This window comes from Wolffia australiana, chromosome 19 (genome assembly GCF_029677425.1).
Source record: "Wolffia australiana isolate 7733 chromosome 19, ASM2967742v1".
Taxonomy (NCBI): Eukaryota; Viridiplantae; Streptophyta; class Magnoliopsida; order Alismatales; family Araceae; genus Wolffia; species Wolffia australiana.
In genome coordinates, this window is record NC_135853.1 from 4,716,858 (window position 1) to 4,741,743 (window position 24,886).

The 24,886-nt window shown below is 39.4% G+C and overlaps 1 protein-coding gene across 1 annotated transcript; it reads left to right on the plus strand.

Annotated features, from left to right (window-relative positions):
* Positions 1-18,763: 18,763 nt before the first annotated feature.
* Positions 18,764-22,890, plus strand: LOC144715904 (putative pectinesterase/pectinesterase inhibitor 28). The gene is made up of 2 exons (XM_078590905.1): positions 18,764-19,712; positions 22,187-22,890. Exons 1-2 carry the CDS (start codon positions 18,764-18,766, stop codon positions 22,888-22,890), a joined length of 1,653 nt encoding a protein of 550 aa, XP_078447031.1.
* Positions 22,891-24,886: the final 1,996 nt, after the last annotated feature.

The window sequence follows — 24,886 nt, forward strand, 5'->3', positions numbered from 1 at the left end:
GGAATTTTATACCACATGTTGGGATATTGTAGGCACAGACTTGGTGCTGGCTATCAAGGAGGTTTTTACGCGAAAAGTCTTCCCTCGAAGTTGGAAATCCACTTTTTTGGCGCTTATTCCAAAAGTGGATACTCCAACTACCTTCAGAGACTTTCGCCCTATTAGTCTTTGTAATGTATGCTACAAAGTTGCATCCAAAATCATTACAAATAGACTAGGGAACTTTCTTGATCGACTTATCTCGCCTGAACAGTGTGGTTTGGTCGAGGGTCGACAGATCCATGACAATATGATGCTCATTCACGAGCTAGCCCAGTCCTTAGACGCTCATATTCACGGCTCAAACGTCATCATCAAACTGGATTTGGAGAAGGCCTTTGATCGAGTTGAGTGGAATTTCCTCACCCAAGTGTTTAGTCGCTTTGGGTTCACCAGAGCGTTCATCGACCTTGTTGATGCCTGCATTAAAGAGAATCATTTCTCTCTCCTAATGGACGGAAACTCCACTGGCTTCTTCACGGCCACGAGAGGTCTACGGTAAGGTGATCCTATCTCACCTACCCTTTTTATATTGATGGAGGAGGTCCTAAGCTGTTCGCTCACACGTGCGATCGACCACGGCCTCATCCATCTGTATTTCACAAAAAGGGGCTGCCCGATTCTCTCGCATTCTCTATTCGCTGATGACACCATTCTATTCCTCAATGGATCCAAAAAATCCATTAAGGAATTTATGAGTGTCCTTACAGCATACGAGCAAGCTTCAAGCCAACTCATCAATGCCTCGAAGAGTAGCTTCATAGTTGGTCCTTCAACCACCATAAAGCGCTCTGAGATACTCCAGCATTATACACGCTACTCACGAGGATGCCTCCCGTTCGACTATCTTGGATGCCCCTCCAAGCATCATTACTTTGATGCCTTGTTGGGTAAACTTAGAAAGAAACTAGAGGGATGGAAACTTTGTTTTCTATCCCCTAGAGGACGTATAACTTATTCAGCATGTCCTCATGAGTATTTCGCTACACACTCTCGCGGTCCACTCACTATCTCTTACAGTTCTCCGCTTAGTGGAACAACTATGTGCACGCTTCCTATGGTCTGGTCACCTTGAGGGTCACCATCATTGGGTTTCTTGGGAGAAAGCATGGCTGACGGACGAGGGGGGTCTAGGGATCAGACGCCTCACGGACGTCCAGGACATGCTTCAAAAGAAGCTTGTATGGCATATGCGCACCACACACTCCCCATTGCGAGGTTTTATCTCCGCCAAGTATGCCGAGTGGGCATGACGAGAGATGGATATCCGAGGCCATTGGAGATGGCGGACACGGCAGCAACACAAGCTTGAGATCGCCAAGGTCACGTGCTGGCATATTGGCTGAGGGGAGATAAGTGCCTAGTTTGATACTTGGCACGCTGATGTACCTTTCGCTAGCCATCCACACTTCGTACCACATAGAATGCGGCTCACAGTGGCCCAGCTGCTTATGGGCGACACGCAACACCTATGGGCGCAACATGGCCTTCCCCACCCCAACGTTATCCCAGGTCATGAGTACTCCAATTGGGTCCGACTCTGATCGCGCCATTTGGACGCTCACACTCGATGGAGCTTACTCATGCAACTCCTCTTGGGAGCATTTTTGGGAGAAAGCCCCCATCCAGCAATGGGGACGTCACATCTGGCATTCGATGATCCTTACTCGTGTCTCCTTTTTCCTTCAGAGACTCTTACATCGTGGCCTTACGACTGATGACCGACTGATTCGTCTCGGTCATTCTATCTGTTCCCCTTGCCACTGCTGTCTAGCATCCCCCCATACTGAAACTATGGAACACCTTTTCTTCCATAGTGAGATAGCCTTAGACTGTTGGCGCCAAATTTCACCCCTTTGGCGTTCACTCGCTCATTGTCCACCGACCTCGTTAGAGTGTTTTGGCAAGCTATTCCTCTCACCAACATGCTCCAAACGGAGCCTCATCCTACACATCACCATAGCTTACTTACTATGGGAGATATGGAAGGGGCGAAATTCTTCTCTTTTTGCAGGTACACCCATGCGCGCAGTGGATATCATGCGCGAGTCAAGATGTGGCTAAGATGTATCCATCCACTCATTCCCCCTCGCGCTTGCCGCTCACCACTTGACTGCGACCTCCTCCGCTCTTAGGGCCTGTCGACAACCCTTGCTCCCATCCGCATTTAACTAGGGGTTATCTATTGGCTCCCACCGCCAATCTGCATCCTTAAATTGAATGTGGATGGTGCGTCCATAGGGAACCCAGGCCCAGCAAGGGGGGGTGGTATCCTTCGTGACCATACAGGGAGTATTCTTTTCGCTTTCTCCTTTTACTATGGTGTACAAACTAACACAGTAGCCGAAGCTATGGCGATACGTGATGGTTTACTCCTCTGCGAGGAATAAAACCTTCATAATATCGTCATAGAATCGGCCTCACAAGTGTTAGTTGACATGCTCCGTGCAGGTACATGCTCCCAGTGGAGACTACACCGTATATGGCAGGATATCATGCGATGCCGACCTCGCAAAACCAGCATTCGTCATCAGTTGCGAGAAGGCAACCAGACAGCAGATGCCCTCGCTAACCACGCGGTACACACACGAACCCCTTCTTCTCTTTTTCTTTCTTGGCAGGCACTTCCCCCGACAGCTAGGGGCTACTATCGCGTCGACCGTCTCGACTTGCCGACCCTCCGCACGCGCCGCATACTCGCGCCGGCAGGCCCCTGTGTTTGGTGGATTGCGTGGAACACTCGAGGTGGATGGGCTCATCCTTCCACTTAATTTGAAGCCATATCATCTAAAGCTAGCGTGGAGGACTACGACCACCTTGAATGGAGCCTTGCCACATACTTCACCGTCATCACTTGTCTGGGGCGAGGACAACTCCAGCGCTGCTCCATCATCGTCGCTAGGGGGGCTTAGATGAGACGTCGACACGAGCACTTCTCCGAGCCCTTGCCAGGTATCACTTATGTATCTTTTCCCTTTTCTGCACATGGGCGTGGACGAGTGGGATCCGAGTGTAATTGGGATATTTATACTCGCTCCACACCTATAAACATTAATAAACACTTCACTTTATAAATAAAACCCCTTGGGTGGCATCCAGGTCATGGATGGATCGGTCTACAGGCACAACCCCAGGGTTGGCCGTACCCAACACCGTGTTTTTTGCCAATAAAAAAAAGACTCCAAATCATATACTTCTTATCATTAATTCTCATACCATCTCATTGTCACCGCTTCATGTCCTCCTTCATCCTAGTCACTAGTTTCACTAGCTCCGATCACGACCACCACTAGTGTAATACTTGTCCCATTCTTCATAAATAGCAAGTATCCTTATCTCTGATCACTATATTCACTCTATGACTACCTCTTACGCTATTAATGAGTAAAGAGAGAGCCATCTCCCTATGATCCATTCCCTTTGGAGATGACCCTTTCTCGTCACTATCTACTAAAATTATTCATGCATAAAGGTATATAAATTTTATTGATTAAAAATAAAACTTTATTCTATGTAATTTCACCTTAAATTTGAGTTTATCAAATGGCATCGTTGTAAGGGAGTGATTGTCCCGAAGGATTGTTATCTCTATTTAGATTATATCAATGCACAAAATTTCTGTTACACCCTAAAAGAAGGTACTCTTCTATAGTTTGCATTATTTAATTTTAGAGATTTAGTGATTTTGATAAATTGCAAGTGAAATGAACGATAGAAGAACATGGGGAATGGGAGAAAGCTCTATTGATATAGATACTAATGATGACTTTAGAGTATTGTGTGATAAATGATAATTTAGTACAGTGAATAAAAGAGGAAGATTAAATGATTATTCCACTCCTCTAGGGTATGAACCGTTTAACAAAAGCTCCGGTTGTTGAAGGGTCAAAATTTAAAATATATCATCGTATGATTCAATCTCTTCCCACTTTTCATGGGTTATCCCAAGAAAACCCTTAAAAATATTTAAAAGAATTCACTCTCATTAGAGAAACTTTTCATTTTCATAATGTCACTAATGAAATAATCAAAATGAGATTATTTCCATTTTGTATTCGTGATAAAGCTCATAGTTGTTTTACTTGTTTGTCCATGAGTTTGGATACTTGGAAAGAAATGGAGACTGCTTTCTTGAAAAAAAAAAGTTATGTTGGAAAGACTAATGCATACAGGAGAGCCATACGAGAATTCAGCCAAGGACCCGATGACTCCTTTGGAGAAGAATGGATGAAATTAAGGGAATTAACACAAAAAATGTCCACACATGGTATAGAAGAACATGAGATCGTCCAAACCTTTTATGCCGGTAGTGGAGATATGCTCATGCATAAATATGTAGATGAATTTATGGATATTTTAGAAACCCTAGGAGATTTTAAATGATGCCTATTATGTCACCTTCAACCGTCATGGAAGAAACACACATGCTAGAAGAGGTGGAATGATCGAGGTAAGGGCAGTTGAATCGATTTTACAGACTGATCAATTATTTAAAGCACTTTCGGATTTAACTAATTGGTTAGATAAGATGAGCACTCATGATGCAGTTTGACCATCTCAACTAGATATGTCATTATGTCATCATTACTTTAGTGCCGAATGTTGAGGTAGATTGTCCGTAACATGAAATAGTTAGGCTATTGATAGGTCAAAGATGAATAGACCTATGGGACAAAGTTCTTGAAATCCTAGAGATAATTCCTACAATAGATCCATCATCCAAAGGAACTCTTATCCATCTAACCCCTCATGCAGGAACAAATGAATTTCTACCCCCCAGTTCACAAAACTATTTCCAGCTCATCACTAAACCATGTTATGATGAGCTGTACTGGAATGTACAGGAAAAATAAGACAAGATGTAACAAATGCAAGCTTAAATGTTGGGAATGATGCAAGAGTTCAACAAGGAGATGGAATGGATAAGATAAAAGCAAGTGCGAGGATGAACTATATAAAAAAGTAAATCATATTAAAATGGTTCCCACAACCATGAGCAAGGTCAACTCCCACCCTAGCCTAGGAATTTACATTCTGTTGATAGTCATATCTCAATAAAAAAATCATTAAGAACTATGCATGTGGTTTTTAAGTTGAGGAGTGGAAAAGTTCTTCCTGATATTTCTGAAAAAGTAGAGGAATTAGAAGAATCTCATGAGGATATATAAGATAATAGGAAAAACCTGATCCTAAAGATAAACATGCCGACCATTCCATTTTCTGATGCTTTGAAAATTTCTAAGACTAAACCGAGTTCTAACGATGAGCATCTTCTTGAAATTTTAAGGCAAGTTACAATTAAGATTCCTTTGACTGAAGTAATTTCACATATTCCCTTGTATGCTAAACTATTGAAAATTTTGTGTACACCTAGTAAGTAGGAAGTAGAAAAGAATCCAATCATCTGAAAATGTAAGTTCTGCAGAATCTATTTTACAAAACCTTCCTGAAAAATGTAGGGATTCCTTAAAAAGTTCTATCCAACACCTAGCACCGCTAATTTCCCATAAAATACTGCCAAGTGGCAGTGGATGACAAATTTTTAGATTTTTAAGTTTAAATTACATATACTTTTTTTTGAAACTCCTCCTGTTGATTTATTCAAATTTAACTAGGGGAAATCGGGTAAAATCATGTATAACTGAAAATTATTTATAATTTATAAAATCTCTTATCTTTAGGAATTTAATTATTGAATCTCGTTTCTCTTAATGGATTCAATCCTTATTCTCAACGATGGTGGCCATCCTATTCAAATCAGATTCCGAGTAAAATGGCAGAGGAAACGATAGGAGGCAATGACACTGCAATAGGTAATGATATTGAAGAATGAAGGGGAGACGAGAGTGTACCTTGCACGATGCAATTACAGAGACGGGCGGTCTTTGGTAGGGACGGACGACCGCCGGGTAATATGCAGTGAGCACACACAAGGCGCGATGGTTGACACTGAATGTGGCGCGGGAGTGCTGTCACAGGTGGCTGGGGCGCGGAGGGGCGCATGCTCACAGGTGCCCGGGTACGCGGGGCCGGGCATGGGGCTGCACGAGCGCGCGATCGTGCGGGCGCGCGGGGCACGCGAGCGCCGGCTGGCGGAGCGACGTGCAGACGCGGAGGAGCGCTAGTGCGTGGGGTGCCCGAGCACCAGCTGGTGGAGTGCAGCGTGCAGGCGAGTGGATCGTGGGCGCGGGCTGCAGGCGCGCGGTATTCAGGTAATCACAGCGGCGACGGCATGATGGTGGCGGCGAATGACTCTAGAAGAAGAAACCGTCGTGTGACGAGGTCCTTTCTCTAGACAACGGTTACAACAAGAACTAGAAATTACGTGGATGAGGCCCAAACAATGGCCCAATACAGAAATTTAGCAAGACAAAATACAACAAAATAACATGAAAAATGAAAGATCATTTATGCTGGATACTTGAACGTGGGGTCGCGAACGTCGACACGAGCGGCTCGAAGTGGTTGAACTCAATTGAATGATTAGAGACAATTTTTTGTGTTTTTGATAAGATAATTTCTCCACTTACCTATTTTAAATGATGAATTTTGTGGAAAAAGCCTCCTCATTTTCATCTCATTCAACTCTCTATCTGCATTGACCAATCTGAGAATTAAAGGGTTTTTCCTATTTCCATCATTGTTTTGTCTTCAAGGAAGGTATTTTCTTCCCATTCAACTTCTAATTCCTTTGTCTGTTATTCCTGTTCACCCAGGCCATGTCCCAACCCCATGTCTCAAGAAAATAATTCTTCCAGGCCTCATTATTTGGAGACATCTGCCACATGGGATCGTTGATCCCATGGGTTCATCGCCCCTCAGCTCTGAGCCCCCCATTTGGGGACCTATACACGAGCTTGATCATCTAGGATGAAATCAACATAATTATGAAATATATTTTTTAATATTTAGAAATCGTAGTAAGTTAATGGAAAAATCTCCAATAGAAGCATGTGTGGCCCTAGAAACCCCCATGTGAAGATTCACTTTTTCTGAAGAATCAGTTCATCAGAAGAGTCACTCTTTCTAGCTTTTAGGTTGATGTGGTGACCTATAGAAAAAATCAAAGAAAAATGAGTGGGGGAATCTGTAATAAAATGATTAAAATATAATAAGAATTCATTTTCTGACATTCCTGTCTAAAATAAAAAGGGGATACGGCAAAATCATTGGACACTACAGACTTAATTGTACTGAGCCTTCGTACGAAAACCTCTTAAGTCGTCCACTTGGATTCATACTTGGTACAACACAACATTGTCGATACTAAGTATCAGTCAAAAGTTTGTATCCATTTTCCATAATATTATGCATGGATCAGATGTATCATGGCACTAGACGACAAGAAAAAAGAAGTCAATGAATCCTCAAATGAAGGCACAACATTAAGAGCGATGATCTTCAGATTCAGGTGAAAATTTATGAGCATAAGCAATGTACAAATATCTCTATGTATAATTACAAAAATTAAATTATAAATTTTTTACTTCTGACGGAGAAAGTCAAACAAGTTGGAACTGGTATATTTTAGGTTGTTTGTTGACAACTTTGATTGTTTTCTTCTGTACCTTGAGGCCATGCTTCCGCAGTCAATGATCAATTACTGTTCCTTCAGTTTTGGGAGTCCATCTACACTTCATTCTTCAATTTTCTTCTTTGAAGGTATTTGTACCACTTAATACTTCATTTATTCTATCTCCTAATTCATTTATTATATCATTATAGTTTTTTAATACATCATCTCCTTCACCATATGTGTCATACAAACATAAATATTCCGATCAGTTACGTGCACTTATTGAGGTTAGGGTTTAAGTTGAGGTTGATGCTGAGGTTGAGACATGATTTTGATTGCAAGGAAGTCTAGTCCCATAACTGAAATTTTAATTTCCTTTATCTCTTCTTACATTTCACTGATCCGGATTATGGTATGTGGTAATCAAGTCAATTACAACACCACGTTTTATCTAAGTTCATTGAAAGAAATATTTATTGATTATTATTTCCTTATGATGTTTATAATGAAGTCCATGAATATGTGCGGTGACTTAATGCCCATGACAGCCAGATCTTCTCCTTTCCTCTTTCTCTCATTCTTCACTCATTCTACAACTACAGCTTGATGTTGAGTAGAAGGAGAGGTGATCAAAAAGTCCTCTAATTGTGTGGATACTTCTAGATACCATGTTTTAGCTATCAACTTTGAATTGATTTCAGATTGTGGTAGAAGACTAGTTCTTTGACTTGGGGGTGTGAACACTTTTCGGGCCGTTAAACGCCCCTTATGATTTAGATGTCTAAGTAATCTTGAGGGTCATTGAGAGTCTACCGTGACCAGTCTATTCCTCCGCGAAATTCTAAGGATTGTTTCCCTAATTTGGTCGTGTCATCTATTGCTCATTCTAGAGTTTTCTTTCAATTGATCATAAAAACCTTTACGTGACAGCACATCCATCAAACGTCATTACTGTGTTGTAATACGAACCGTCGATCCCGGTAGAACTCGTATTACATCAATTAATTAGAAACATATTACATAAAATATATGATGTATCAACTACTCCATCCATATAATCTCTGCCTCCATAACTTCCAAATTCAGAAGTCATTTTTTGGGACACACATTTGGAGATTTAACTTCCATAAATGTACCTCCACAAACATGGGGATAATTCATTTAACCCTTCATAAAAGTTGCATCAATTGAGTAGCAGAACATCTCTGGCGAGAGACTCCATGGAGACTTCTCTAAAGTTCTTGCATGCCTAATTGAATGAAACATCACCTTTGCTCAATGCTCTTATAGATTTCTTGTATGCATTTTGATGTCGAATGACGTGCGCCATCACATTTATCTCCAATAGCATATATAATTTTTTTATTTTGTCTCATGATTCAAATATCATACTCAAATTTGTAAACCACTCTTGTACTTTATATTTGATTTTATGAAGGAGCACTTTCATCTTCATGACACAAGTAATGATTAATGTCACATTCAAGGAACAGTTCTCAGAAATTTCTTCTAGACATGCATACATATGGTGAGAATGTAGGGCATCAAAATTTGAAAGGAGATTTTAAAAAGCAGTGTTTTTTTTAATAATGAATCATTCCTTAAATAGATAATGAATATATTTACTTGTTTTACTACCCATTTGATCATAGTATCCTCTCATTTTCATTCTTATATTTAAGGTTTTGAGGCAAGGCCGTATTATGCTGATTTAGAGTGACATCCATCTATGCCTTTAGCTCCTCAATTTTATCTTCAAAAGATTTTCTAATATCAGAGTCAAGATCTACTAATTCTGGCCTTTGAGATATTCTACTATTATGTTAAAATATCCAACAATTTTTTAAGTTAAAGAAGTTATTAACATTATAAACTTATGATGCCATCCTCTGATTTATTCTGAAGTCAAAGATATTAACCCAAAAAAAAGGAAAATTAAAATAAGAGTAATTGTACTAGATCAATGACAATAAGTCAACAAGCAGATAGCGCAATAGGGGAATTTAATTGTGAGATTAACATAATCCTTCTTTTAGATTTTTTTTGGGTGCAAGTACTTAAGATTGCATTAGCATGATATATATTTAGGGGTGTGGGATATCAGAATAGATATCTCATAAAATAATCAAAGGTTGTGCAAGTGGTCCTTAGACATGATACACCAAAGACATCTTTTCGACGAACGCTTGTACTTTGACTATGGCCTACTAGTTCGTAATCATGGAATTCTAAATTACGTTAAGAAGCTCATGGAGATGATTGAATGTTTAAGATGAGATCGTACACACTAGATATTTTTGGGTTCTACAAGACAAGATCTAGATGAAGACAAGGATTCCACGCAGTGGAAGACACGTACACAAAATCAAACGACATCATTAAAATCATTCAGATGAAGTACCTCGACACGGATTGCATTTGAGATTCCTTTGATCCTCGAATGGATTGAATTTGTGATCTACATGAGTCACATAGAGCTGCTCATGTGCGCAGCCTCTAGAATTCTTCACACGGTCCTTGACATGCCAGATCTCTTCTTTCTCGTCAACGAGCCCCGTTCAATCTCTATTGTCGTCGTTAAGCCGTCCTGATTGCATCGGGAGTGAGAAGGAAGTGTGGGGAAAAAGGAGAAGAAGGGAAAGGCCTCCCAACAATTATGGCCTGAGTTAATTTCGTTCTGGGTCTTCCCCTATTTATACTAAGTGGGTATTTTTCATAAAACCCCAAAACTTAGGTATATCTTTTGACGTCTAAAAGACCATTTGCGTGTGACCCTCTAGGCACCTGTATCAGTGTAGTTAACAACTAGAGTGACCTAATAAACTTTATTGGACTTCCAAATCAATTTACTATATCATAATATATATTAATTAACGTCAGAGCGATTTAACCCGATAGATAGGTTGAGTATCCAACACGTGGGGTGCCAAGCTACACCTCGTGCTCTAGAAGATACAAAGGAGTGTGTATTGACTCACTCATGGAACTTGTTCGTCATCGGTTACCATGTACGTACAGTCCCTCATCCCCTTGACACTCCTAGGATTACTTAGGGTATGGTCAACTGTCAAACCCTAATTGGTCATCCGAGTTAGTACTGATGCATTCAAAAATCATTAGAGAACTCTTCTCCTATATTTCACTGCCTTGGCCAAGGACTTCATCGCATCGTCTTCCTTGGAGCTGTCACCTCTTATACTGAGGGTGGATGATCCCATCTTGACCACTCAATCGGCGTCGTGAACTTCTTGATGTACTCGAACTAAGACCATTTAGAATCCCATGATTAGAGAATCGTTGGCCATAGTCAAAGTACAATCGTCTGTCCACAAGACGTCTTTGGCATCTCAGGTCTAAGGACCACTTACACAACCGTGACCTGATTGACAGTTTGGTATAATACCATTCAGGGATTCGTATGGATCAATTCAGTGAACTCTTTCTACTAAAGAGCACCCACTATCTATCCTTAGTGTCTCCACACTAATGGCTACGGGACTGGCCATACTCATCATATGAGTGAGACTAGATAGTGTTATTCTATCCGGATACTTCGATGTCCTTTTTGCGTACCCTTTGAATAGGAATTTTTAGAAACACATGCTTAAAGACTAGTGATCTCTGTATTACGACCTCATCATAATTCACTAAGTCTCATCATGTATTCATGGACTTCATTATAAGCATCACACATGCACTATAATCAATATGTTCTATTAATGAATATGGAACGAGATGTGGAATGTGTTATTGGCTTGCCGGCCACGTATATTTCCATCAAGTATAAAAGGAGACAGCTGAAGGAAGGCAATGTGATTAAGTCTTTGACCAAGGTAGTGGAATATAAGAGAAGAGTTGTATGATGATTTCAGAATGCATGAGTAATGTTAGGTTGAGTAGAAAAGGGAATAACCTAAGAGAGGGATGAATGAGGTTCTCTAACTATATTATCTTTTTCCTCTTTTAAGTAACATAGTATTTTTATAACTAAGAAATGACATAGAGGAAACGTGAGACACACTTAATTTTTGTAGACAACTTAGGCTAATCCTTAATTTTGTTTGGAGGTATCTGTCACAAGGTGATGATGTGCCCTAACCGTGTTTATATTAATGCCGGCCAAGAAAATGACTTGGAAATAGGGCTGAATAATGATACCAAAAAAATGAAAAAGTTGGTGAAGCTTTGTCATCCTCGACCCTGAAAATCTTCCACAAAGCAATGTCGTAGGGCGTACTCCAACTTGGCCACCAAAGACTTATTCCTATGGCCCTTAAACTTTATTCTTATGTCCCCCAAAGCCTTAACCTGAATGACCACAAAGGTCTACGAAGAAAAATCTATTTCTAAACAGTAAGTATTTTTCCTCAACAACACGTAGTATATAATCAGTCTCTCTAAATAGTATTCAAGCCAAGGCTTAATTTTATGTATTCAGAAGGAATATTTTAAATCAGAAATTTCTTACGTCGGAGATAAATAGATTTTTATTGTAAATTCATTGATTCATGTTTGTGGTCGCTCTTTCCGTTAATCCTCTTCTCCTCCAAATTTCCTTTTGGATGAAATTCATTGATTCATGTTTGATCTTTGATGCTTAAAACTAAAATATATGCTTCATTCCTGAACCAAATGAGACAACCCCAACTTGTAAGGATTTGCAACACGATTATCAACAACTTTTACTCATACGAATATTCAAAATGAAATCAAATCAATCTCTAGAAGTTGATGTTTCCACATTCTTAGTCAACCGTTCGATTCCTCGACGTCCAAGTTCAAACTCCTATTACTCTTTCAGAACTTAACCAAAAGATGCGATTCCAAGTTCTATGGATTTTAATGAATGTCAACACCATGTTTTCAGTAGAACAATAATATAAAAGTCAACCTAAAACTTATATTAAAAATGCCAAAATTATCACAAGGGTCGAGGACGTGTGAAATGCAGAGGCCAACCTTCTTTACTTTGAATCTTGAATCACCATATACCAAAAAACATGATTCCATGTTCTATGAACTCGGATTAATATTATCAACAAATATCCTTTTGAAGTAATGGTAAAAACTGCTTGAGATTGCTTCAGGGAGTGAAAGATCTCTCTAGATTTCGGAGTGCAATTTTCAAAGAGCAAAGAGAATGGGGGTTAGCAATTAGGGCTCAAAACTGTATATATGGACTTAGAAATCCAAAAGGGCATAATGGTAATTTACCAAGAGTCCATTAGTCATATGTATTTATTTTGATTAGACAATATGAAACATTAATCCTTTTAATTTTGAATTTTTATATTTACTGTTTTACATTAAGTTCAAAACACCTGACAAGTGTTAAGAGTAAAAACTAGCTATTAATTTAGCTTTAAAATAATCTGAAAATTCAGGTATGGTAACTACACCATTTTACTCGGGATATCTTCATTCGATTCCAATATCTTCATGTAATTAATCTTCATTAAATCGTCAATAAATTAGCGTTAAATTTCTGAAGGTAGTAATTGGGAATTTGATGAAGTTATTAAACCAATGAAATGATGTCAAATTCAGACAAATATTTGAAAACTGTTAAATAATAGAATTTTCTTCATGCCACTGAAAATATGAGTCCCAAATAATTGATTTGTCTTATTCACCATATGGTCAAACTAAGTAGCATTTTAATATAACTAAATATGTTATTTGATCTTCACTTACAATTAGTCAACTAGTTGACTCAGGATCTATAGTGTTTGATCACAACACTTAATAAGGTATGCATTAATTTGAATGTTCATCAAAAACATTTTAAAGCCTTTACTAAAATGTGCTAAAAAGCTTAATCTTCAAGCACTAATTTAGATGACCGACTAGGGTTTGACATTCGACGATACCCTAAATCATCTCAGGAGGGGCAAGAAGATCTGGGACTATTTTTACATGGTAACTGATGAAAGACATACTCCATGAGTAAGTTGATAGACACTCCTTTGTATCTTCTAGATCATGAGTAGCATGGCACCTCATGGGTGAGAGACTCAACTTGTCAATTGGAATAATCGATGTGTCATTAATTAATCTACTTAATGATATAGTTAATTAATTCGTAAGATAAAGGCTATGGATAAGCCAAAAATAGGGGTGAATTTTGTAATTTTTTTAACCCCTTGTTGTTGTTGATTTTAGCTTATACAATAAAATTTATGAAACCCTAACTTAAGATGTAGAATGATAAGTAGAGGTATCCTCCAAGGGAAGCTAGTAAGGTAATTCAATTGTGATATGCGTGAATAATTCGACCCTAATTAGGATTAATTTGATCTTCAATGAAGATCAAATCACCCTAATTAGATGAAGAGTTTAGAAAGGGGGTATAAGAGATGGGAAGAATAGAAGAAGCAAGGAGCTCTAGATTGACTTATTTGATCCAATAAGAAGGATCAACAGGGTTAATTAGAGAGATTACTAAGGAGATTTTGTCTTAGTTTGTTTTGGGGAGATTTGGAAACCAAATTCACTAACTATTATATAATGAATACAGTCTAATTTGTCCTAGAAATTAAACCTTTTTATAATTTTTTTTAGTGTGTAAATGGAGTAGCTAGGTGAATTTCATGATCTCTTCTCTCAATCCTGGTAAGGGCTTGTACATGCTGCTCAAGCCAAGCGATTTAGAAACGCAGACCAAGTTCAAGAGAAAAAATCACAAACTTCACTAAAACATAATCCAAATTACACTAAAATTCAAATACAATGAAGAAAAAAGTACCAAGCAGGGTTGATCCAAGATGAAGATCCTCTCTATCTTTCAGCTGTGAAATACCACCTCGAGAACGACCTCCTCTTGAAATTTGACTTTTACACTTAGGTACATGGTAAAAATTACCATTTTACCCCCAATTAGTTAATTACTTTTTATCCATCAATGTAGGCTTGATCTGAATGATCCAATTGATATAGAAAGAGGAGTTTGAGACAAGCAAATCCATAAAAAATCACCTCAATCAGACTTCAGGATCAAAAGTTATTAATAAATGAATTTTGACCAATTATAGCCATTGGATCAATATTCATTTATTTAATTACTTTTTTTCTTTAAACGCAATGACGTGTCGATGGCGGATTGGCTGGAAAAATTTCAACTTCATTCGGCGGATTGATCCTCTAAGCGCCACATACCCCGTGGTGGAAATAGAAAGGAATAATAAAAAATAGGAAAATACATATCAAATACCCTCACCTGTGCGTTTTCATTAACGCTACCCAATCCAAAACGTCCACGTCACCTTCTGTGCGCCCGTTTTGTATGCGTGTCACAGGCGTCGGATTCACATCCGACAGCTGAAACTTGGCCACGTGGCTACCCAAAAATTTCCTTTGGCATTTACGCTTAAGTCCTTCCTATAGATCGTATGCGCAATTTGACGCCTCCCAAAAGTATTTATGTATTTGCCCCTCCGCCTTCTCTCTCCATTTTTCCTGAAAAAACCATGAAAAAAATCCTGATTTATTTCTATAAAACCTTTCAACTACTTTAATTGCTTGCAACCATGACCGAGAGCTGTTTTAAGGGCATAATTGCAACAAAAATTTAAGAAAAACCCCTTTTACTTTAGAAATTGCTTAAAAACTCTTATTTTCGTTATAAATAAACTTTTTTATTTAAAAATTCATTTCTTCCTCGAATAAATTCCCAAAAATCCAATAAAATTCCAGAAAAATCTAGAAAATTCAGTAATTCGTTCCTACATTAATTAACATTAAAAATATTTTTAAACCTGCCATTTTCATTTAAACAGAATAATTCCAAGTTTAAATAAAATTCCCAAAATTCATTAATTAATATAAAATTAGGGAAAAATCAGAATTGACTTGGAAAAATTAATTAACATGTAATATATGATAACAACCCTATTTTAAACTCTTTACATGCATAAAAATGAGATAATTGCCAGAAATAAATACCAAATTTAGGGTGTTATCAGCTTTTGAGCCATTAGAGTGATTAACAGTCTAATACATGGGCCTAGAGGGTCATATACAAATTGCCTTTTTGAGATAAAAAATATACTTAAAGTTTGGGGGTTTTTATAAAAAGTACCCACTTAGTATAAATAGGGGAAGTGCTAAATGAATGTCAACCATGCCAGAATTGTATAGGGCTCTTCCATTCTTCTCCCTTCTGCCCTTAGCTCCTCTACATCCCCGATGCAATCAGGACGGCATAACGGCGACAACAGTGTAAATGGAGCCTGTCAAGGTGCAGGAGGAGATTTGACTTGCAAGTATTGAGTGGATACGTCTAGAGGCTACACACATGAGCAGCTCAATATATCTCACTCGAGGATTGAAGAAACCACAAATGTGATTTGCGCCCACTTGATTTGACTCATTGTTTATAAATGTAGTTTCAATTCAGTTTCAAGTATTCTGTTGCAAGGAATCAGTTTGTTTCATCAAGATCAAGGCCCAAGAACTCAACAGGATATATGAGGGTAAAGTGAAATGTGTATAAGGGAAATGTGTATCTTTGAGTATTTTCTGTCGAGATGAATGAATTCGTGGATTCAAATGAAGAACATAGGTTTATGGGGAAGAGAACTTTTGGATGTCAAAAGAGGGAGATGACACAAACCTCATTTTGATACCAGTCCTAGGCAGAGTGGTGTTAGTACTACAGTATCTCTTGTAGAAGAATGGGTCATGGGACTTACTGTGTACTTCATCAAGCATCGGCTAGGGTCAAACTAAAGAATAACTTGCAAAAAGAGAGGGAAGGAGGATCTTATAGTTCATCATTTTCTCTCTCTTATCTTGATGTATCTCACGATACCAGGATAGGATTTCCACAATCTAATGTGACGAAAGTGGCCATGCCCTCGCCCTTGACCTCCCCTTCCATTAATGCTAATAATGGGAGCCAAATTCTCATTTTTAGCACCCTTGGGGATTGTATAAAAATTCACTTTAGCACCAAAACCAGGTCTGGCCTGGATCTGCATATTCTCCTGGCTAGAGTGCACTGATGAGGAGGGGACAATTATTGTCCATGGACAAAATGTCATCCCGTCTTGGAGATTGGATGAAGGATGAGCCATAGTATCGTTTGCTGGTCTCTAGACATGATAGTTTCTTGTCCACGGGCCTTGGACAGCAGACGGGAGGTTTCTTTCTCCCACCTAGTTCCTTATACATTAAAACTCTTAAGAGAATATTAATAGCCATATACTTGCCCTCATCGAGGTCTTGGGTTTGTCCAATAACGTATACAAATCAACATAAATTATCCAAGTTAAGATATCCGTGATTTAACTCCATAATTTTAGATTTCATGATAAGCACGCAATTTGTCATCCATTCAAATCACATTATCACATACTTTTAAGAGATAATAGCTTAAATGGATACGCCATCACCGGAATATCACGGATCTTGTAAGCACTCCATATCTCAGTTCATTTTATTTATCACTGATGATGACGGTTAATAATATCCTTGCAATCCTCACCACCGCTGCCTCAGGAATCACCATCTCTGATGGCCGCTATTGCTTGAAAGCCTCCGATACTGCTGTTCTCTCAGAAATGTTCTTTCCAGTTCTCTTTTTCTGTCTCTACCTCCCCCTGCTCGGTATTCCACATGTATGCCTGCCTCTCTCTATTTCGTTGTTCCTCCCTCTCTTCGGTTGACTTCCTCTCTGTATTTTTCCACGAGTCTCCCTGTCCCTCTCTCCCTTCTCTATCTTTATCCTCTCTGGATTTCTTTCCATTTCCCGTACATTCTCCGAGTACCTCTCTATCACTCTTCTCTCTCATCCTCTCTCTCCCTCATCCTCTCTTTTTCTCAATCCATGCCTATCCCTACCTCTTTCTCTATTTATTTCTCCATCTCTCTCTCTCTCTCTCTCTCTCTCTCTCCCTCTTCCTCTTTTCTAATTCTCATTCCATCTCAATTATTCCACTCTTTATTTCTTTCTCCCTCACTCTCTCGCCCTCTCTCTTCTCTCTGTCGCTTCCTCTTCTTCTATTAGTCCATATTTCTCTCTCTCTGTACAATTTACTTCCACTCTATCTCTGACTACCTATCTGTAATTCTCTCTTTTCCCCTCTGTCTCCCTCTTGCTCCCTCTTTTCCTCTCTATTTCGCATTCCATATCCATCATTTCCTCTTTACATGTCTTTCTCCTTTCCTATCTTCCCCTTTCTCTTCCTATGTAATTCTACCTCCCTCCCTCTGCCCCCTTCGTCTCTCTATTTATTTTTCGATCATTTTCATTCACACTCTGTTCTGTTTTTGTCTCGCTCTTCCATCATGACTTGATTGATGACCTTTAGTCTATTAAGTCATCCCTTCATCCCCAGTTTATAGTCAAGCTTCTTTCAATTTACTCATCATGCAACAAGTTAAGATTGACTTGTGAAGTTATGTAATGCCAATTTACTTGGGTTTTCCGTGTTATTTGTCCATTACTATCCCTTGTTAGAAGAAATCAAGGAAACCCTAGAGATAAAAATACAATATTTACCCCCTCGCTTTTTCTCAACATGTAGATCAGTACCAACTTGAAGTACATTGTAAAAATGACGTACTTGTGTTGGTACCAAAACCTAACAAGAAAGAACATCTTCATGCTCCAATACCAAGTAGGCAACGATCTTCCCTGGAGGCTGAGACTTGAGATGTGTGGAGCTTACAAGAGAACGAGAGGAAAAAACAATAAAACTTCCCCTTGTTCACAAATGTCCTTCCACCTATCTCACAGGAGAGAACCCAGAAAGCTAAAAGAGCCCTTCATGAGCTGTAATGAAAAAAAAAACAAGAAAAAGAAAGATAGCCTTGCTCTCTCTCTTTCTCTCTCTATATTTATCGATCCTTTCTCTCTCGGTCTTCTTCAGTCACCTCTATCTCTCTTCTTAGTCTCCCAAATCTAAATGCACTCTCCTCCTCTCCTCTCTCACCCATTCTCTCTCTAAAAAACAACATCCCCTGACGGACCCCCGCTGACCTCGCTGCGTCGCAAATCCTCCCCACCTCTCTCCCTCTCACCCATTCTTTCTCTAACGAACAACACCCTTCAACGTACCGTCCTCTCTCTAACGAACAATCCTTGTCGACGACCCTCCGTCGACCTCGCTACATCCTAAATCCACCCTCCTCCCTCTCTCTCTCTCTCTAGTTTAAATCGCTGGGCCGAGACAGACAAAGAGAGAGAAATAGAGATAGAGATAGAGAATGGCGTCCGGCGGAAAGAAGCTCGCGGCCGGCGGCACAGCCGCCGTGCTCCTCATCGCCGTCGTCGCCACCGTCGCTGTGATCACCGTCCACCGCCAGTCATCCACATCCGCGGCTTCATCTCCGCCGTCCGATTCCGTCAGAGCGATCCAATCTATCTGCCAGCCGACCGATTTCCCCGGCACCTGCGAGAAAACTCTAACGGAAGCCGCTCCCTCCAACCTCACCGACCCTTCCCAGCTCATCCAACTCTCCTTCTCCGTTACAATCGACCACCTCCGCGCGCTCTTCAACCAGTCCGCCTTGCTCAAGTCCTTAACTTCAGACCCGAGAACGAAACACGCTCTAGACAACTGCGACGAGCTCCTCGACTACGCCGTTAACGACCTCGTCAGCTCCGTGGAGAAGCTCGGCAACTTAGACAGCCTCGCGAAGCTTAGCAAAGCCACCGAAGACCTCAAAGTCTGGCTCAGCGCGGCCATCACCTACGAAGAGACTTGCCTTGACGGCTTCGAGAACGCCACCGGCAACGCCGGCGAGACGATGCGCAAAGCTATGAACGTTTCCATGGAGTTAACGCAGAACGCGCTCGCTATCGTCGATGATTTGTCTTCGCTCTTCGGCTCGTTAGCGGCGCCGGCGCCGTGGGCGGACCCCGCGCGCCGCCGGCTGCTGGCGGAGAGCGGCGGCGTCGCCGCCGCTGATATCGTCGTGGCGAAAGATGGCAGCGGCGACTACGTTAAAATCAACGACGCGCTCCTCGCCGTGCCTAAGAAGAGCGCCAAGATCACCGTTATTTATGTGAAGGAAGGGATCTACGAGGAAACTGTTCAGGTTAATCGGAGTCTTATCAACTTGGTTATGATCGGTGATGGATATGATAAGGCTCGTATTACCGGTTCTCTTAACTTCGTCGATGGCACTCCCACTTTCAAAACCGCCACCTTCGGTCAGCTTACGTTTCTTTATCTTATATGCCCATCACATAAATTTATTCATACATCCTTCGTCCATAATCACTTTGATATATGCCCATCTCATAATTATATTCTTACATCCTCGTTCATAATCACTTTCTTATTTGACCATCTCATAAGTATATTCATACATCCTTCCTATCTTATATGCCCATCTCATGTTGACATGATACTTAAGAGGTACTTGCATGCGTAAATATATTCATATTTATATCATGCGTAAATATATGCATTCATTCCTCGATTCATACATTCACTCATGCACACATTCTTGCGTACACTTACACCAGTCTTGTATGTACATTCATGCGTCAATATGTACAAGCACAGGCATACGCATTTCATTCCCATGCACACATTCATTTATCCATGGATATAATTATATCCTGCATTTACATTAAGTTGATACGCACATTAATGAATACTTGTTTACGGTCTGATTTTTTTTATAAGTCATATTTTCTCATATACACATTCATTTAAGCATACTCAATAAAATATACATCCTCGCATGCATGATTAAATACATATACAAGCTCTTAAGCAATATTTTACACGTGTGACGTTTATGCATTTATCTATCTGAGGATATATTCATTTTTTACTAACACACATACGCATTTACCTATCTGTTCATGCTTGCATACATACGCATATACTTACATTTACATGCATACATGTTCCCATGCATGCATGCTTACATACAGACGTACATACGCTGGGACATGTTGTCACTCGAAGATGTACACATTCATGCGTAAATCCATGCATACTTACTCATGTTAAATGTGTGTTTGTCGCCATGCATGCACTGACATGGCACTCTCGTACAAATATACATCTATTCTTAATCACTTATTGGGAACATAGAATGCACTAAATATACCGAAAAGGATAACACCAACAAAAAATCGCATGCACCTTCATCCTCAAGCGAAAACATGCGTCTGATCGTGTTCATGTATGCGTGCACGCAAGCATGCATAAATTCATACATTTTTATTCATCTATCGCAATACCTATAAAATCATGTCCCCATACATGAAAATACTTTTCAACACTCGTACACATTCATATCCTTGAATTAGTAGATGGACATATAGATAGCTACATACACGGATTGGGATGAGACCAGAAAATCTGCACATTCATGCATCTTTTTCCTTGAGTAAAAAAAATCCGAGAATATGTTTGTAACACAGTACGCTTAATTCCATTCATATTTTCCATTCAAATTTATGTTCCCTTGAATTGCACTCATGCCAACATAGATATACATCCGTGAATCACTGGAAGGATATGTGGATATCAATAAATACATGTATCACTCGTTCATCCACAAGTGAACGTCTATTCATACATGTTTCTATGGAATACATGAGTTTTCCACACATGCACGAATATACATCAATGACAGTCTAGATTAGCACATGGTTATCCACAAAACATCAATCAAAACGCATCACTATGACGATGGGGATCTTGATTGAACCAGCGGACGAGGCCAACAGTCACAGCGAAGAACATATATACATTTTTCCCCCGATACATACATTTTTCTCCATATAATATTATGTTCCCATACATGGAGACATACACATCCATGAATCACTAGATGGGCACATGATTATACATAAAACATCAACTCAAGCGCATCACCATGACACGGTAGTCTTCACTTAGCCAGCCGAATTACGGGATGGAATTTTTATTCATACATGATACATGTCGGTACATACATTTTTTATATAAATACAAGTCGATACATATTTTTTTTCGATATAATTATATGCTCCCATGCGTGCACACATACTCATCCATGAATCACTAGATGGGCTCATGATTATGAATAGAAACATCAACTAAAACGCATCACCATAACAACGGGTAATCTTGATTGAACCAGCAGCAGTAGGGGATGATTTTTTTATACATACAAGTCAATACATGATTTTTTCCTATATAATACAATGTTCCCATGCGTGCACTCATACCCATCCATGAATCATTTTATATATAACACTATGACAACGGGAAATCATGATTGAACCTGCGGTACATTCATGATACATGTCCACACATACATTTTACATATTTTTTACACAATACTTTGTTCCCATGCATGCACACATACACATCCATGAATCACAAGATGGGCACATGATTATGCATAAAACATCAACACACGTCCATGCATATTTTTTTTCTAAATGATAAATATGTTCCCATCCGTTGACAAATACACATCCATGAATCACTAGATGAGCACATGATTATGCATAAAACATCAACACACGTCCATACGCAATTTCTTTCCATATAATAATATGTTCCCATGCGTGCACACATACACATCCATGAATCACTAGATGGGCACATGATTATGAAAAAGAAATCATCAATCAAAACGCATGATCATGACAACGGCGGATCTTGATTGAAACAGCGGTGGTGGGGGATGGATTCATGGCGAAGAACATAGGCTTCGAGAACTCGGCGGGGGCGGCGAAGCACCAGGCGGTGGCGCTGCGAGTGGGATCCGACCGTGCGATCTTCTACAACTGCAGCATGGACGGCTACCAAGACACGCTCTACGCCCACACGAAGCGGCAGTTCTACCGAGACTGCACCATCTCAGGCACTATCGACTTCGTCTTCGGCAACGCCGCTGCCGTCTTCCAAAACTGCGTCTTCAAAGTGAGAAAGCCGCTAGACAACCAGCAGAACATCGTCACAGCGCAAGGGAGGAAAGATGTGAGAGAGCCCACCGCCATGGTGCTCCACAACTGCACCATCACCGCTGATCCGGTGTACTTCCCGGCGAGGATGAAGCTGAAATCGTATCTGGGCCGTCCGTGGAAGGAGTACTCGAGGACGATTGTGGTGCAGTCGCAGATTGATGATCTGATTGATCCTCAGGGGTGGCTGCCTTGGTTGGGGGATTTCGGCTTGAGTACTTGTTTTTATTCTGAGTTTGGGAATAGGGGTGTTGGTGCAGGGCTCGCTAAGAGGGCTGCTTGGCCTGGGGTGAAGAAGATTGACTACAAGGAGGTGCTTGGTTTCTCTGTGGAGAATTTCATCCAGGGGGACTCCTGGCTCAAGTCTTCCGGGGTGCCTTATTACCTTGGGCTGCTGCCCAATTCTCACTGATTTGTTTTATTTACCTTGTTTAAATGATCAATAAATACATAGACAAAAAATGTGAAACTATTATTTAAAGAGAAGTCTTGGTTTATTATCTTGTGCTGGAGTTTGATCCTGTCCTACTCTTAATTATCTTGACAAAGGGATTATAAAATATTTGGAAAAATGTGAGGTCATACTATGAAAGCTTGACTCGTACTTTGTTTGGGTGGGAACTTATTACTTTTTAATTCAAAATTGCATTTAGAATCTCCCTTAGTTACATTGCGGCTGCCTTTTTTTCAACCATTTATACTTCCGTTGTTTGAATAAATATATATAGAGCACGTAAAATCACAATAAAAGGGCTTGTCTTGTTCTTTTGGTTTATCGAGATATTATGGTGCTTAGTTACAATTCCCAGAATTTCATCAGGGGAGCTCCACGGTAAAGCTCACAAGGACGTATAATAACCTTGGGCTACTGCCCTTACCCTCAGATTCCATTAATTATGTTTTTTCCATACAATCCACGACTAAATAACAATGTCAAGCTGTGAATTGTTCTTTTAAAAAAGGAGGAATAATGTTATGTTATTTATGGCATAATATTATTTTTATACAGATTCATTCAGGGTCATCTTTAATACTTTGTTTCCAACCCTTTCATAAAACCAAGAGATCTTTTAGTAGGCCTTTGCCCCCAATTGGATTGGGGGATCAAATTGATTATAGAAACATGAGTTTAATTAGCCACTGTTTGAATAATTTTGAATTAAACTTATACAATGGAAATAGTATTTTTTGCAACTACTAGAGTAAGTTCTCACTTTTTGCTTGATGGAATTTAGTAATTATAACATTGAAGGCAAATAATGTTTTTTATTTAATAAATTTTCTTTGTACCAATGAATAAATCTTTATAAAAATGATATTATGTCAGAAATAACATAAAAATCTTCCTCTTTTTTTAGAAGAACAACTGATAGCTTCACATTGTTATCCGCTTCTAATTTGTAGTTCAAATAAGATTATTATAAACAAAATGGGTGAGTAAAATATTGATGATGAATTTATTATACTTAGTATTACCATATGATTTAAGTTAAATATCACATGTACCTATATATAATTATGCTTCCACAAAATGATATTTCAAGGGCATTATTAGTGCATCTACATGCGTTCATAGAATTTTCACAAAGGAAAATGCTAGAACCACTAGAGAATGCCAAAGAAAATTAAATCCCATCATACATGATGTAGTTTGGAAAGAAATAATAAAATGTTTAGAAGCTGAATTTATTTACTCCATTTTTATAGTCCTTGGGTAAGTCATGTGCATGTAGTCCCTCAGAAAACATGAATCACTGTAACCCAAAATGATCAAGGGGAAGAAATACAAACGAGACTACCATCTAGTTGGAGGATATGCATAAATTATAGGAAGCTTAATGTAGTCACAAAAAAAGGATCACTATCAACTGCCCTTCCTTGATCAAATTCTGGATAAATTAGCAGGACAAAATTATTTATGTTTCTTAGATGGATATTCAGGATATAATCAGATAGAAATTCACCTTGATGATCAAGAAAAGACTACTTTTACTTGCCCATTTGGAACTTTTACATTTAGATGAATGTCATTTGGACTATGTAATGCACTAGCTACATTTCAAAGATGCATGACAGCCTTATTTTTAGATCTAGTCGGAGATTGTCTAGAGCTTTTCATGGATGATTTTTCTGTCTTTGGACAAAATTTTGACACATGCTTGGCTAATTTAGAAAAAGGTTTTGCTGATTTGCATAGAGAAAGCTAGTACTTAATTGGGAAAAGTCCCACTTCATGGTTCACGAGGAATAATGTTGGGACACATGGTCAACATTTGTGGATTAGAGATGGACAAGGCCAAAGTGAAGGTGATCCAGAACCTTCGCTTCCCACCAACACCAAGGAACTTTAGAGGGTTCCTCGACCAAACATGCTTCTACAGACAGTCGATGAAAGATTTTGCTAAGTT

What these genes read in the sequence shown, in the direction of transcription:
- LOC144715904 (XM_078590905.1), top strand. Translation starts at nt 18,764, where the DNA reads ATGGCGTCCGGCGGAAAGAAGCTCGCGGCCGGCGGCACAGCCGCCGTG. An exon ending in TTTCAAAACCGCCACCTTCG is followed by an intron (nt 19,713 to 22,186) that starts GTCAGCTTACGT and finishes TGATTGAAACAG; the next exon opens with CGGTGGTGGGGGATGGATTC.